Raw genomic sequence first — 13,666 nt, forward strand, 5'->3', positions numbered from 1 at the left:
TTACTATTCCAATTGTACAGGTGAAATATTTGCATATAAGAGATATACGGAAAACTTCTCAAGATCACACAAAGTAGTAAGTTGGTAGATTCGTAGTTCTATTTTAGGCAGTATGATTAAAGAACCAACTTTTTGAATGACACGTTTATACTGTAGGCTGGGGGAAATTATAGATTCAAAATAATTGGTATAAAAAATACTACTACTACTACTAATAATAATAATCATAATAACTGCTATTAACTGAGATCCAGCTGTTCACAAAAGCTATTCTTGATCACACAAGAAAGGTGATAGCAATGTCCAGACTTTTTTATAAAGAAAAATAGAAGACATTAAGTGTAATCTGTAACATCAATAAGAAGCACTATGTCACAATTTTAAGACATTTCATTTTCAACTAGATCTTTAATCAATAACATGTGCATCAACTCCTCATATGCAAACGCACACAGAAGGTGGGAAAAAATGAAAACAAATACATAAGAAGTGAAATACTAACTTGATCTATCATACCTGAACTTTAAAAAAACCATCTCAAGAATAGTTTTGAGGCATTGGACGCTAATAATACATGACCAGTTGAGCTGTTAAAGAACATCAAGGATATTATCCAGGAAGAAAACAAAAGTTAATTACAAAGACAAAATATCAAAGGGGACAGAATTGTGTCAGAAGAGACACAATGTCAAGAAGACAAAACAAAGTGAAATGAAGGTGAAATAAAAGAATTGAGCAGAAAGTGTCAAACAGAAGCACATAAAGACAATGCAAACTATTACAACGAAACTTGCAAAGAGTTGGAGATCAGAAAATAAAAATTATTCTCTTGGCATTTCTCAAGCTGAAAGAACTGAAGAAGTACGTCAAGCTGCCCATTGCAATGAGGAAGGATGCTATGGGCAAAATCTTGAATGTCCAGTAAGCATCAAAGGATGAAAGGAATACACAGTCACTGCACAAAAAAAAACTTGGCCAACAGAACCATTTTAGGAAGTAACATATAATCAAGAATGAATACTAATAAAAGAAGAAGTTCAAGCTGCATTGAAGAGATTAGAAAAACAAGGTTCCAGGAATTGATAGAATACCATCTGACAAGTTCCAACAAACAGATGCAACACTGAACATGCTTAACAGGTTGTAACAAGAAATATGCGAGGCAGACAGCATCCTACCTCATCTGTCCAAACCACAGTGATCTCACCATGACCAGAGAGACTATCTAGCTTATAATTCTCCAGGGCCTCAGGCCCTGGGACTTCAACCTAGTAGGGGGCAAGGACTTTGAGCAACTGCTCACCATTTCTCAGGTTATTCCTGCAAGCAAGATAGCCATTATGTAACAGTGACATAATCACAGCCACTGGTGGAGAAAATGCTGGTGCTATGACACACTTTGAAGCTCAGAATAAAATCAAAGCTGAGTGACATAATTTTTACTATAAAAAGAACTGGACATAAAATCTGATCCTGTTTGGTGACAGGAGGAGGGAAGAATAACCTATACAAGAGTAATTTAGCATCTGAATCTCAAGATTTCCTGCATAGAAGTGCCCACAGCTGAAGTGCCCTTCACATCCTCACCTGCTCACTGGGTCATCATCAACTATACAAACCACTCAGTAGGTCTCTACTATTAGGAAAATGTCTCCAATTTCCACACACCACTGGAGTCTAGCCTGCAGCCAGTGGGGAAGAGACAAATAGGAGGCCCTTAGGTCATTTTCAGGTCCCAGGAGGCCTGGTCATTGACAAAAAAATTTGAAGTGTACAAGACACTTCAGAAAAAACAAGACTTATGTGAGCCTGCAAAACTATCCACTTCATTCCTGGTTTTGCAAGAGATAGTGGAGTCTGAGGAGAAAAGGGAACCTAACAAGCCTTCAGGATTCGGAAGTGTTAAGGCTTCAGTCACTAATGTGACTGGAATGCTCAGAAGTTGCCCACAAGTGACAAAAGTGTCACTGGCGTTGTAGGCATATTGTGAAGCTTTGGGACAGGCACTGCCACCCTGAGGGCTTCATATGAACTGACTGTGGCACTGATATCAAACACAAAGGACACTTCCTTGTGGGGGATCAAATCTACTGTGAAAAATACTTCCAGGGAAGATTCATCAACAACCTGCATAGGCAGATGACACAAATTTGTTCAGTTAAAGTGAGGACAACTGGAATCTTAAGCTACAGAAGATCAAAGGTTATACCTATAATGTAGATTATATCTCAACATCAAGAAAACAAAATCCTCACCACCAGGCCAATGGACATAACTGGACTGGATGGAGAAAATACTGAAGTTGTCAAGGACTTCGTCTTACCAGGATTCACAATCAGTATCCTTGGTTCCAGCAGTCAAGATATCAAAGGTCATGTTGCGTTGGGAAAACCTACTGTGAGAGACCTCTCCAAATTGCTAATAATATCAGTTTAAAAGTTGCTTGAAGAGACCTGATCCAAGTCATACTCTTTTTCAATTGCTTTATTCCACATTTGAAATTTGGACAATGAGTAATGAAGACAGAAAAAGAATTAATTTTCTTGGAGAAGAGTAATGACTATCCCGTGGACTGCCAAGAAAACAAACAGGTCTGTCTTGGAGAAAGTGAAACCAAAGTGCTCCTCAAAAGAATGAATGTTGAAAGTTCATCTCACATATTTTGGGCAGTTTGTCATAAGGGACTAATTCTTGGAGAGCAATATCATGCTTGGAAATGTGGAGGGTCAGCAGAAGAGAAGAAGATACTCAACAAGATGGAATGACATGGTAAACGCAGCAGTGGGATTAAGCACGTGTGATGGCGAAGATGACACAGGATATTGCAGATACACTTATAGGACCAAGATGAGTCACAGTCGGCTTGATGGCACCTAACAACAGTATCAAACAATGGGGATAGAGTTGATGATGGGAAAAATGAGGAAAATAAGATAGGGGCGAGTTCACATAGTATTTCAATGAAGTTGGAAGTGTCTTATCAAAGGAACATTTCTGTTACATGAATAGATTAAAATTAAAAAATTCTAATCAGTAAAAATAATGTTAAAGAAAGAAATTTCTACTAAATTTAGCAATCTGAAGGCTTATACGCATTTAAAATGTCAATAGGCTACCTGACAATGAGAGAGTCACTATCATTGGGAATAATAACAAAATATAGGTTATATAATTAACTGTAATATTAGTCTACTATACAATGAAAATGGCTATCCTTTTCCAGCTTACATACAGACTAAATGGATCCAAAAAATCACACAACAATTTCAGAATTTCTACTGTTGGGCCTCTCAGAGGATCCTGAACTGCAGCCACTTCTCTTTGGACTCTTCTTGTCCATGTATCTGGTCACTGTGCTGGGGAACCTGTTCATCATTCTGGCTGTCAGCTCTGACCCCTGTCTCCACACCCCCATGTACTTCTTCCTCTCCAACCTGTCCTTCGTTGACATCTGTTTCGTGACCACCACAGTTCCAAAGATGCTGGTAAATATCCACACACAGAGCAAAGACATCTCCTACACAGGATGCTTTACTCAGGTGTATTTCTTCACGACTTTTGCAGGACTGGACAATTTTCTTCTGACTGTAATGGCTTACGATCGGTTTGTGGCCATCTGTCACCCTTTACACTACACAGTTATTATGAACCCCAGACTATGTGGTTTGTTGGTTTTTGTGTCTTGGGTGGTCATTTTTTGGGTCTCTGTGCTTCATATTGTACTCATGACACAGCTGACCTTTTGTATAGGCACTGAAATTCCTCATTTCTTCTGTGAACTGGATCAAATTCTAAAGATTGCCTGTTCTGATACCCTCATGAATAACATCTTTTTGTATGTGGCCACAGCCTTATTGGGTGTGTTTCCCCTCACTGGGATCCTCTTTTCTTACTCTCAGATTGTTTCCTCCTTAATGAGAATGTCCTCTATTGAAGGCAAGTACAAGGCATTTTCCACATGTGGGTCCCACCTCTCAGTAGTTTCCCTGTTCTATGGGACAGGCCTTGGAGTCTACCTCAGTTCAGCTGTGACCCATTCTTCCCAGAGGAGCTCTGTTGCCTCGGTGATGTACACTGTGGTCACACCCATGCTGAATCCTTTCATCTACAGTTTAAGGAACAAGGATGTGAAGGGGGCCCTGGGAAGACTTCTCAGTAGAATAATCTCTTGTCTATGATCTGTGATAGCCACTGATCTTATTATAAATGGCCTTCATTGTCTCCAAAATCCGACATCATTAATTCATATGTTCCAATTTTGTTTTCTTTCCTCAGTGGAATACCTAATTTCTTCTATTACCAAAGAACCTATAACTTCACTTTGTACTTATTATTTCATTCTTTTTCTCAATTCAGTAATTGTGTTTGACTCTTTTTTTCCCTATATCTTACCTATAAAGTTCTTTCTCAGATTAACATTTTTTCAAAAAGAATTATAAATTGTTTTTGTGTGTGTCTACCATCAAATCAGATCTTCCTGGTACAGGAGGAGATTGTCCCTCTTTCCCCAGCAAAGCATCTGGTAGATTCAAACTTTACACCTCTGGGATTGCAGTGCAGCTTCTTGCCACTAGGCCACCAGAATTCTCCTGATTAATTTTTTTTTACAGCAATTCTTAAAATTTCATTTTTAGATTTGTGGCATTTACCACATCAAGTACTGATGTAATATACAAAAGGTTGACCTCTCAAACAACAACAACATTCCTAATATTAATTTTACATGTGTTTTCATGTGAAAGACAAAATAAATTCTATTTGGAGCAGTAGTAACAAAGTGTTGTCAGATCTGGACTCTATTCCTAACTTGACATATATTATTTAATTTAATCCTAATAATATTTCTTTGAGATATACTCTTTCTCTCAACAATTTAAGGGAAGTTGTCTAAATATGAGATAGATTAAATCTTTGGAAACATTGCTGAAATCATAATCTTAGCTTTACTAATTTTATAAAAAGAATGTAATTTTTATTTCAAGAGTAGGACTCGAGATTTGATACATTATGGTGGGACAAGGATGGACAATCTTCTCCCATGCAATTTATTGTCTCTTAAAACCCACTGGAGGGCAGAGATGAGTTGGTTTCCATTGGATAGTACACAACAGCAACATAATAATGCACTGCATCGGTTAATTTAAAAATAGTATTAATCTCTGTGTTCCTTTTTTAATTTCTTCCAACTTATTTCCTTTGTTTCTTCTTTAATTCCCTCTATCTTTATGCTATTTTAGCTATAATTAAAATTAAGACACACACACACACACAAACACCACATGGACATACACACATGTATGCGATGGAACACACACCCCCCCCCTTCACGAGACATATCATTGCATATTAAATATGGAATCACCTAAGATTCAAAACATTTGGTAATGGATAAGAGGGATTACAAGTTATTCCCTAAACAATTATCAGCGTGGAACAGGACACACATTAAAAAGGGAATTGAGGAGGAGTGGAAAAAAGGAAAATATGCATGAATAAAGGTACATCGATCTTTTCAGAAAGTCAAAAGGGGATGTTACACCAGGAAGTAACCACTCCCCAGAAACTAGGGGAACCAAGCCACAACCAACCTCGCGCACCTCGGAAGGCTAGGCTAAGACCAGTCTCATGAAACTGGAAACGGGTACGCCAATGCTAATCCAGGGGTCTCTCTCCTTGTCTGCAGGCACTGTGTCAAGAGGTAAGGGTCCACTTCTCTTATTCCAAAGAGAATGTCTCCCTTTCTCCCACCTACTTTAACTCTTTTTGCACTAGGCAGTGCAATACCTCTGTCAGCAGCTGTACCTCCTTTGTATTGTATTAATAAATCTTTTTCACTTGTTTTGCTAAACTGCGGCAGTGTCTGTGTCTGTTTACTTGTCAACAACAGTAACCTCAACCCCACTCCCTAGCTGGAAAATTCTAGTTTCCCTGGAAGTGGTGAAGATAGAGCTCTGATTTTTAACATGATTCAGTAACTGTACTCCATGTCACGGAATGTAAAGGAATTATTTAGTGGAAAACCAAATGACTGTATAAATTTTCACTCAAACAGCAAGAAAAAAGTTAAAAACAAAACAAAAATACATATACTCCCATCCGCACAAACCCTCAAGGTGGCCAGACATTACACAAAGTCTCTGTGTGGCTCTTTTCTCAGTCTTTGTTTTCATTCTATCTTCCTTTCCAATTGGCTTTTATTCCAGTGTCTAGCATCACATTTGAGGATTAGCCTTCCAGGATCATCATTTATATATGTCTCACTTGGTCTTCCAGGATTATGTGGAGGGCATCATCAGATGCTTTCTTGCACCCTCTTTTGTTCTTAATTACTGCAAACACTCTGCTTTGACTGTTCTGAAGTATTAGTTGGATACTTCATTGTTCGACTTTAAATAATGCATGTTGTTCTCATTGTTGTTATGTCCCGTCGAGTCACTTGCGACTCATAGCGACCCTATGTACAACAGCTCTAAACTCTGCTCTGTCCTGTGCCAATCACACTGTCTCTGACACCCCCATCCTGATTACCCCAGTCACCGAATCAATCCACCTCATAGAGGGCCTTCCCCTCCTGTGCTGTCCCTCCAACCTCCCAAGCATGATATCCCTCTCCAAGGACCGGTCTCTCCTTACAGCATGTCCAAAGTGTGTTAGACAGAGCCTCACAATCCTTGCCTCCAAGGAGCCACCTGGTTTAACCCTTTCCAGGATGAATCTGTTTGTTTTCCTAGCAGCCATGGTACTCTCAATACTCTTCTCCAGCACCACAGCTCAAAGGCATCAATTCTCCTTCTATCCTGCTTGGTCATTGTCCAACTCTCTGATGCATAACAAGTGATTGCGAAGACCAGGGCCTGTATCAGATGTACTTTAGTCTCCAGAGAGACACCATTGTTCTTCAGTACTTTGGAGAGGTCCCTAAAAGCATATTTTCCCATGGCAATGCGCCTTTTAATTTCCTGGCTACTGGTGCCAAGAGTGTTGACCATGGAGCCAAGCAAACTAAAGCTGTGAACAATCTCAATCTCTTCACCATCCATCCTGATGCTGCCAATTGGTCCAGTGGTGAGAATCTTTGTCTTCTTGACATTGAGCGTCAGTCCATATTGGAGGCTGCAGTCTTAGTATGTGTATATAAAATTTCAGCAAGGAAATAGATGACTTCATTAAAAGTATAAGCAAACAGATATAAAAATATTTTTAGAAAATTCCACAAAATTTTCCTTGTCATTTATAAAGAAATGATGGGGAAAATAAATGGTATAGAATGAATATCCACTAGTTTACAGACTCAACAACAAAGCAGAAAATTAAACAAATCTGAGGGATCCTCAGCATTGACACATTTCCCTAGGCTATGTGGCATATCCTTGAAGCTTCCATGGATACTTGTTGCTATACCATAAGGTTGTCTCAAAATATTTGTTCATTATTTTGATGATGAACGATAACAATAGGTATTAAAGGGGAAATGGTGGTATAAAAGAGAACAAGAGAAAGTCTAAAAATACAACAGCCAATCATAAGTAACCTTAGGTTGGTTTGCATATAAATTCATTTTCATTTGTTTCATACATCTTTTCACTCACTTTGTGTTTCATATGATCATTCCCATACATTGTGTTTTATAAAATTAATCATAATCATCTGCACCTACTAATACCCTATCTTTTCAGATCCCACTGGATCTTTCCCAATTCCTTCACCCCTTCCCTCCACGCACCAAACTCTGCAACCCCATGATTTCCACGCCCCCACCACCATTGCCTGTTTGTTTTCTTGGCGGTCCATGCTATGTTCAAGACTCTCCTCCAGCACCACAATTCAAATGCATCAATTCTTCTTCTGTCTTCCTTAGTCACTGTCTAGCTTTTTGATGCATAACAAGTTATTGCATAGATCAGGACCTGGATTACGTGCACCATTGTTGCTTTTCAGCCCTCTGGAGAGGTCCCTGACAGCAGAATTTCTCAGTGTAATTCTTCTTTTGATTTTCTGACTGCTATTGCCAATAGTGTTGATTATGGAACCAAGTAACCTCTGATTGTTAAGAACCTCTATCTCATCTCCTTCTATCATGGTGTTGCCAATTGTCCTAGTGGTGAGAATCTTTTGTCTTCTTGATGTTAAACTTCAATCCATATTGAAGTCTACAGTCCTTGAACCTCTACAGCAAGAGATTCAGGTCTTCTTCAGTTTTAGCAAGTAAGGTTATATCATCTGCATATGAGTGGTAGTGAATTCTATAACCCTACAACAACAACAACAACAACTGTAAAATAATTTTGAACACTTTTTTAAAGCAGTTGGAGTAGTATATTTGACAAGAAATTCAAGCTAAATTCACTAAAAGCACAGGAAGTAGGAATTATCATTACTGATATCAGATGGATTTTGAGAAAGAGCTAAGATTACCAAGAAGATATTTACTTGTATGGTTTTATTTACTATGCAAAGGCATTTGAGTTCATAGTTCACAGCAAAAGTTTCAGAATTCCTCCTGCTGGGAATCTCCAGGATCCTGAACTGCAGTCTCTTCTCTTTGGACACTTTCTGTCCATGTATCTGTTATCTGTGCTTGGGAATCTGCTTTATCTTGGCCATCAGTTCTGACTCCCAGCCCCATGTACTTCTTCACTAATTTGTCTTTTGTGGACATCTGATTGGTCTCTACCACAGGTCCAAGGATGCTGGTTAACTTTCAGACACAAAGGCATATCCTGTATCAGATGCCTTACACAAGTGTATTTCTCTATTGTTTTTATTGGAATGGACAATTTTCTCATGACTGTCATGGCATATGACCGATTTGTTGCTTTCGGTAACCTTCTGCACTATGCGGCCATCACGAATCCCCAGCTCTGTGGCTTGTTCATTCTGATATCTTGGGTAATCATTTTCTGGGTGTCCCTGATCCATAGTCTACTTACTGTATAGCTGAACTTCTATACAGACACTCAGATTCCAAATTTCTTCTGTGAACTGGATCAGAATCTCAAAGTGGCCTGATCTGACACCCTCATTAATAACATCTTTGTGTGTGTGTCTACTGCCCTGCTAGTCATGCTTACCTTCATTGGGATCCTCTTTTCATACTCTAAGATTGTTTCATCCTTAATTAGAATATGCTCTGCTAGGGACAAGTGTAAGGCATTTTCCACCTGTGGGTCTCACCTCTCTGTGGTAGCCTTGTTCTATGGGACAGACCTTGCTGTCTATCTCAGTTCTTCTGTGGTCATCCTTCCCAGAGAGACCTCAGTAGTATACTCTATAGTCACACCGTTGCTGAATCATTTTATCTATAGCCTAAGGAACAAGGATGTGAGGATAGCTCTTGAAAGGCTCCTCAATAAAGCAACTTCTTGTGAATGTTACTTGACCTCAGGGCTAAATGGATTTTGTGGTCTTCAAACTAAATGGCATGAATTTAAATATATTGAAAATTTTTATATTATAAACAAAGTCATACATTATATCCTATACTCCCCAAACACATATGACTTGGCTTTCTACATGTTTTTGTACCATTTTCCTCAACTCTTTCCTCAGAAATTCCTTTTGACTCTTCTGACTTATATTCTGTCTGTACAGTTCTTGCTTTGGTAAGATTTCTTACACTTATTCCTGAAAATGCAACTTTAGATTTTTTACTTTTATCATGTTATGTGCTGATATGGTTTCCTAAAAGGCAAGTCTCACATAATATCAATATTCTTCTCTTAAATATGTTCATTTTCCCTGAAAGAAATAAAATTAAAATACTCAAAACTATGGTCTTCTCACACCTGCTTTGTTTTCATTGCTTTTCTTATGATCTCACTTAACCAGGACCAGGTACTTTTATTCACTCCATCTTTTTTCAGAATAATTTGAGATTAGGATAAATTCAAACCTGGAAACCTATAATTGAGTTCACACTCTACGGTAGATTTTTCTTTTTAATGTACCATTGTGTCAGAACTGACCCAACAGGTTTTCAAAGGCAGTAAATCTCATGGGAGAAGATTGTCCATATTCTTCCTATGGACCAAGTGGTGGATTTGAACCATGTGTTTTCAGGTCTGAAGTACAGTTACCATATGTATAAATGAGATACTAATCACCTCATTTTCCCTTTGGGCACTGATTCAAACTTAAATATTTCATTTGTACTTGCATTTCCATTTCTACATTGCTCACTCTCAAGCTATGTCATTTGGAGTCTTTGTATTGACTCTCTATCACGGTCACTTTCCTTCAATTGTGCACTAGTTTTATGTCCTTAATGAAAGGCTACCTGGGAGCTGGGCAACATTCCACACTGACCACACCTTCGGGGAGACATTCCAATCAGCCTAATGTAAGATGGCTGCAGCCAATCAGAAGAGAGCACAACCACCAGCCACATCCTGCCTAACCATCAACTATGACATAAACCACGTAAGCATCCTGAGTAACTCCATATATGCGAAAAAGCAGAGGGCATCCAATCAGCGTTCTCCATGGAGAGCTGACCACCAAACAGGCCACCCTACCTCCAATCCCCTGCATATAAAACTTTACCTGTAGCTTCCTCATGTGCAACTTTACTGCCTTACTCTGCCTTTCTCTGGCCTAAGACAGCAAACCCACCTGAGAGCTGATAATAAACTCTATTGTTTCACTTCATCTGGTTCTCTGCACCCTTTTTACCTTACATCTTGGTGCTGAAGAACTCGGGAGGAGTGTGTACTGCTGGAATGCTCCTCTGCCAAGAACCAGGCTTTCTCCAGACTATGCTTTCTCCTAGCTGCCCATGGTAAAGTGATCCATCACACTTTCCCCATCTCCCTCCCCTGCAGAAACTGTTCCACTCTCCAGGAGCCCTGCCTATAGACACACATGCCAGGGCCTCCTACACCTTGCTAGACCTGATCTAGCATATGAGCTGTAGACCTGAAGGGGTGCTCCAGGTATCCAGCATCTGACCTTCTCCTTCCTCTGTTTTGTCCAATAGTTGGGGTGCCAACCTTCCTCCACACTTTTCCCCAGGAAGAGGCAGAAATGAGTTCACAATCCTCTAAATTTGACCCCAAGACACTACTTGGGTGTTTACTTTCTCAATGACCTAATGTTCAAGACCATTTAAAGATACGGAAGAAGCCACTCATCTTCTTCTGTTCTGTTTTTTGGCCCCAATACCAACTAGATGACAGGCTTTATTGGTCCTCAGCACCTTAAACTATACATTATTTACAGGATTAGACAGTTATTGCCACCATCTCAGCAAGGACTCAGAGATAAACTATGTTCAGGCTTTTCAGATGATTCTTTTGATGAAGGTCAATTTAGGAAACATTGCACTCAGAAATGGACTCTCAAAGGGTTATTTTGGGAGCCGGGAGTATCAACATCCACTGAGAATATATAAAAATCAGATCTAAACTTAAGAGTTATGAAACAGAAAGTTAAACACAGCAATCATGTTGTAAGATGCCCTCAATGTGATTCTAGTGCAGATTAAAGGTTGGGAACAATTACCCTGGTGAATCCTGGGGTAATTATTTTTTAACCACCTCTCTAATAAGAAAACTACAACTCAGAAATGCTGAGATTTATCCCCAGGAGAACAGACAAGCAAATCCAGAGCAATTCTTCCCAAGGGAAATCGATCCAGGACAGAGGGACCTAACTAGCGCCACAGACAACCTTTGCTATAAGAAACAAGGCAGGCCAGAGACCCCTCCTTATGTGACTTCTGCCCTTGAGAAGCCAAACTAATGAGAGAATTAAAGATTCGTTGACCCATTTATCTGAGAAGCTTCAGAAGGGACTCAGCCACAAAAGTTGAAATACATCAGTTTCTAGTTGTCAGTGCTTCATGGTGTCAGGCACAAAGCTCTTGTGCCTTCTTCAGGAGAAATTAGTCAAGTTTTTGACTGCATGCCTGACTGTGTCACCTTGATCATCTGGGGAGCAGATCTGCAGTCTTCATCATCCACTCTCTCTGAAAGAACAAGATTCAAGAGGGTACACCCTGTGATGTCCATGTGGCTAAGCCTATATACTGCAGTAAGTGTTGGGGGAAATGAGGAAAACGTGGTTGAGTACAAAAGGCATAGAGCGGGGAGGACCTTTTCATGTTTATGAATGAAATTTTTAGAGTCTAATTACTTTGAAGGAAGAATGGATATGCCACCTACTTAAAGTTGATATTGCATAGCAATATCATTTAATATTAATAATAATTCAATAAAAAGAATGTAATTTAATATTATTAAACAGTTGATGGAAATGGGTATATCGCAAGCCACTATTTGACACCAGAGCATTGCCCTAGACCTCATTGTCTGGTGATATAGCTATCATTCTGAGCTTTTTCTAGTACTGAGAGAGAAATCATAGTCTCTTTTAAGTCTTTCCCCTTATTTCCTGTCATAAGAACCCCAGTGCTTACTTCAGTCTTTTCTGATATCTTCGCTGTGGCCTTCATTTTCTCAGGAATCTATCATTACTTCTCCAAAAGGTCATCCTGTACTTTATTTCTACTCATAGTTTTGGTTAGAAACCTTTAAAGGAGAAGTCTTTATTCCCTATTATCTTAGGCAATGGTGTGTAAAGCCTTGGTTGAGACGGGTGAGAGGAGAAGGCAAATTACATAGGAAGATGGACACTTGTCTTCTCTTGACTTACTGCTTTGGGAATATCCCTGGTCGTATTGAATTTCTATTTCCTTTTCCCATTTATACTTCTGTTGTTATTTTAGCTTCTCTGGCCTGGATGTGAACTCATTGGGACACCATATGTGCAGAACAGAGCTATTCTGCAAGGTTTTTATGCTATAATATCTCAGCAGCAGATCAGCAGGTCTGGGTGCTCAAATGCTGCTGGGTTAGTTTTGAACTTTTGACTAATAACCAGGAGCCATTCTCCAAGAAGGATCTCTTTTTTTTTTTTAATTGCTAAGTGTTAGATTCCAAAATATACAGATGGACTATGAATAAAAAACATTACATTTCTAACCTCTTCATTTTAACTCCTGGCTCTGAGTTAGAATGAGTAAAATTTCATTTTCCTTTTCCTTAAAATGAAAAGTTACACTGCATCAAGAAAGAAAGAAGTCAGAAAAAAAAATGCAATATTTCCACAACTAAAGCAGATTTGTGACTTGATAGAATCAACTTTGATCTTAAAGTCTGAAAAAAAAATGCAATGTTTCTGCCCATCAAACATTTAGCTACTGATCTCAGTCCCAGGCAGAATGCTCTTTTTCAGGCCCGATCCCTCTCCATCCCAGTAATTTAGCATGTTTTCTCTTGCCCCTTCCTTTCTATCATTCTTTTATCCTCTTTTCATATAGTAACTGCCTTGAAGATAAGAATTGATGGTGGTTTTGGAGTTATAAACATCTAGGAGCTGCAACAGCTAAAAAGAATTGTATGTTCACTAGCTGATTAATTCAGGTGTCAAACAAATGCAGAGAGATTGTTATTTACCAAAAATTCCTGTTGTTGTTGTTGTTGTGTGCCATCAAGTTGCTTGCGACTCATAGCAACCCTATGTACAACAGCCCTAAACCCTGCTCTATCCTGTGCAAATCTCACTGCCTCTGACACATTCATCCCGATTACCCCAGTCACTGAATCAATCTACCTCATAGAGGGTCTTCCCCTCCTGCGCTGTCCCTCCACTCTGCCCAGCATGATGT

At 39.2% G+C, this 13,666-nt stretch overlaps 1 protein-coding gene and 3 pseudogenes across 1 annotated transcript; all 4 read left to right on the top strand.

Moving 5' to 3' along the window:
* LOC102845390 overlaps positions 1–3,239 on the top strand; it is a 42,050-nt pseudogene extending 38,811 nt beyond the window's left edge.
* On the top strand, positions 3,240–4,178 carry LOC102849173 (olfactory receptor 7D4-like). The gene has a single exon (XM_006898753.1). The coding sequence runs from the start codon at positions 3,240–3,242 to the stop codon at positions 4,176–4,178; it is 939 nt and encodes a 312-aa protein (XP_006898815.1).
* A 1,806-nt stretch (positions 4,179–5,984) lies between these two features.
* LOC102845793 lies at positions 5,985–10,898 on the top strand (annotated as a pseudogene).
* Positions 10,899–10,901: 3 nt separating this feature from the next.
* Positions 10,902–13,666, top strand: part of LOC102846204 — a 30,548-nt pseudogene continuing 27,783 nt past the window's right edge.

This window comes from Elephantulus edwardii, unplaced genomic scaffold (assembly GCF_000299155.1).
Source record: "Elephantulus edwardii isolate Elephantulus edwardi_28Jun2011 unplaced genomic scaffold, EleEdw1.0 scaffold00237, whole genome shotgun sequence".
NCBI lineage: Eukaryota > Metazoa > Chordata > Mammalia > Macroscelidea > Macroscelididae > Elephantulus > Elephantulus edwardii.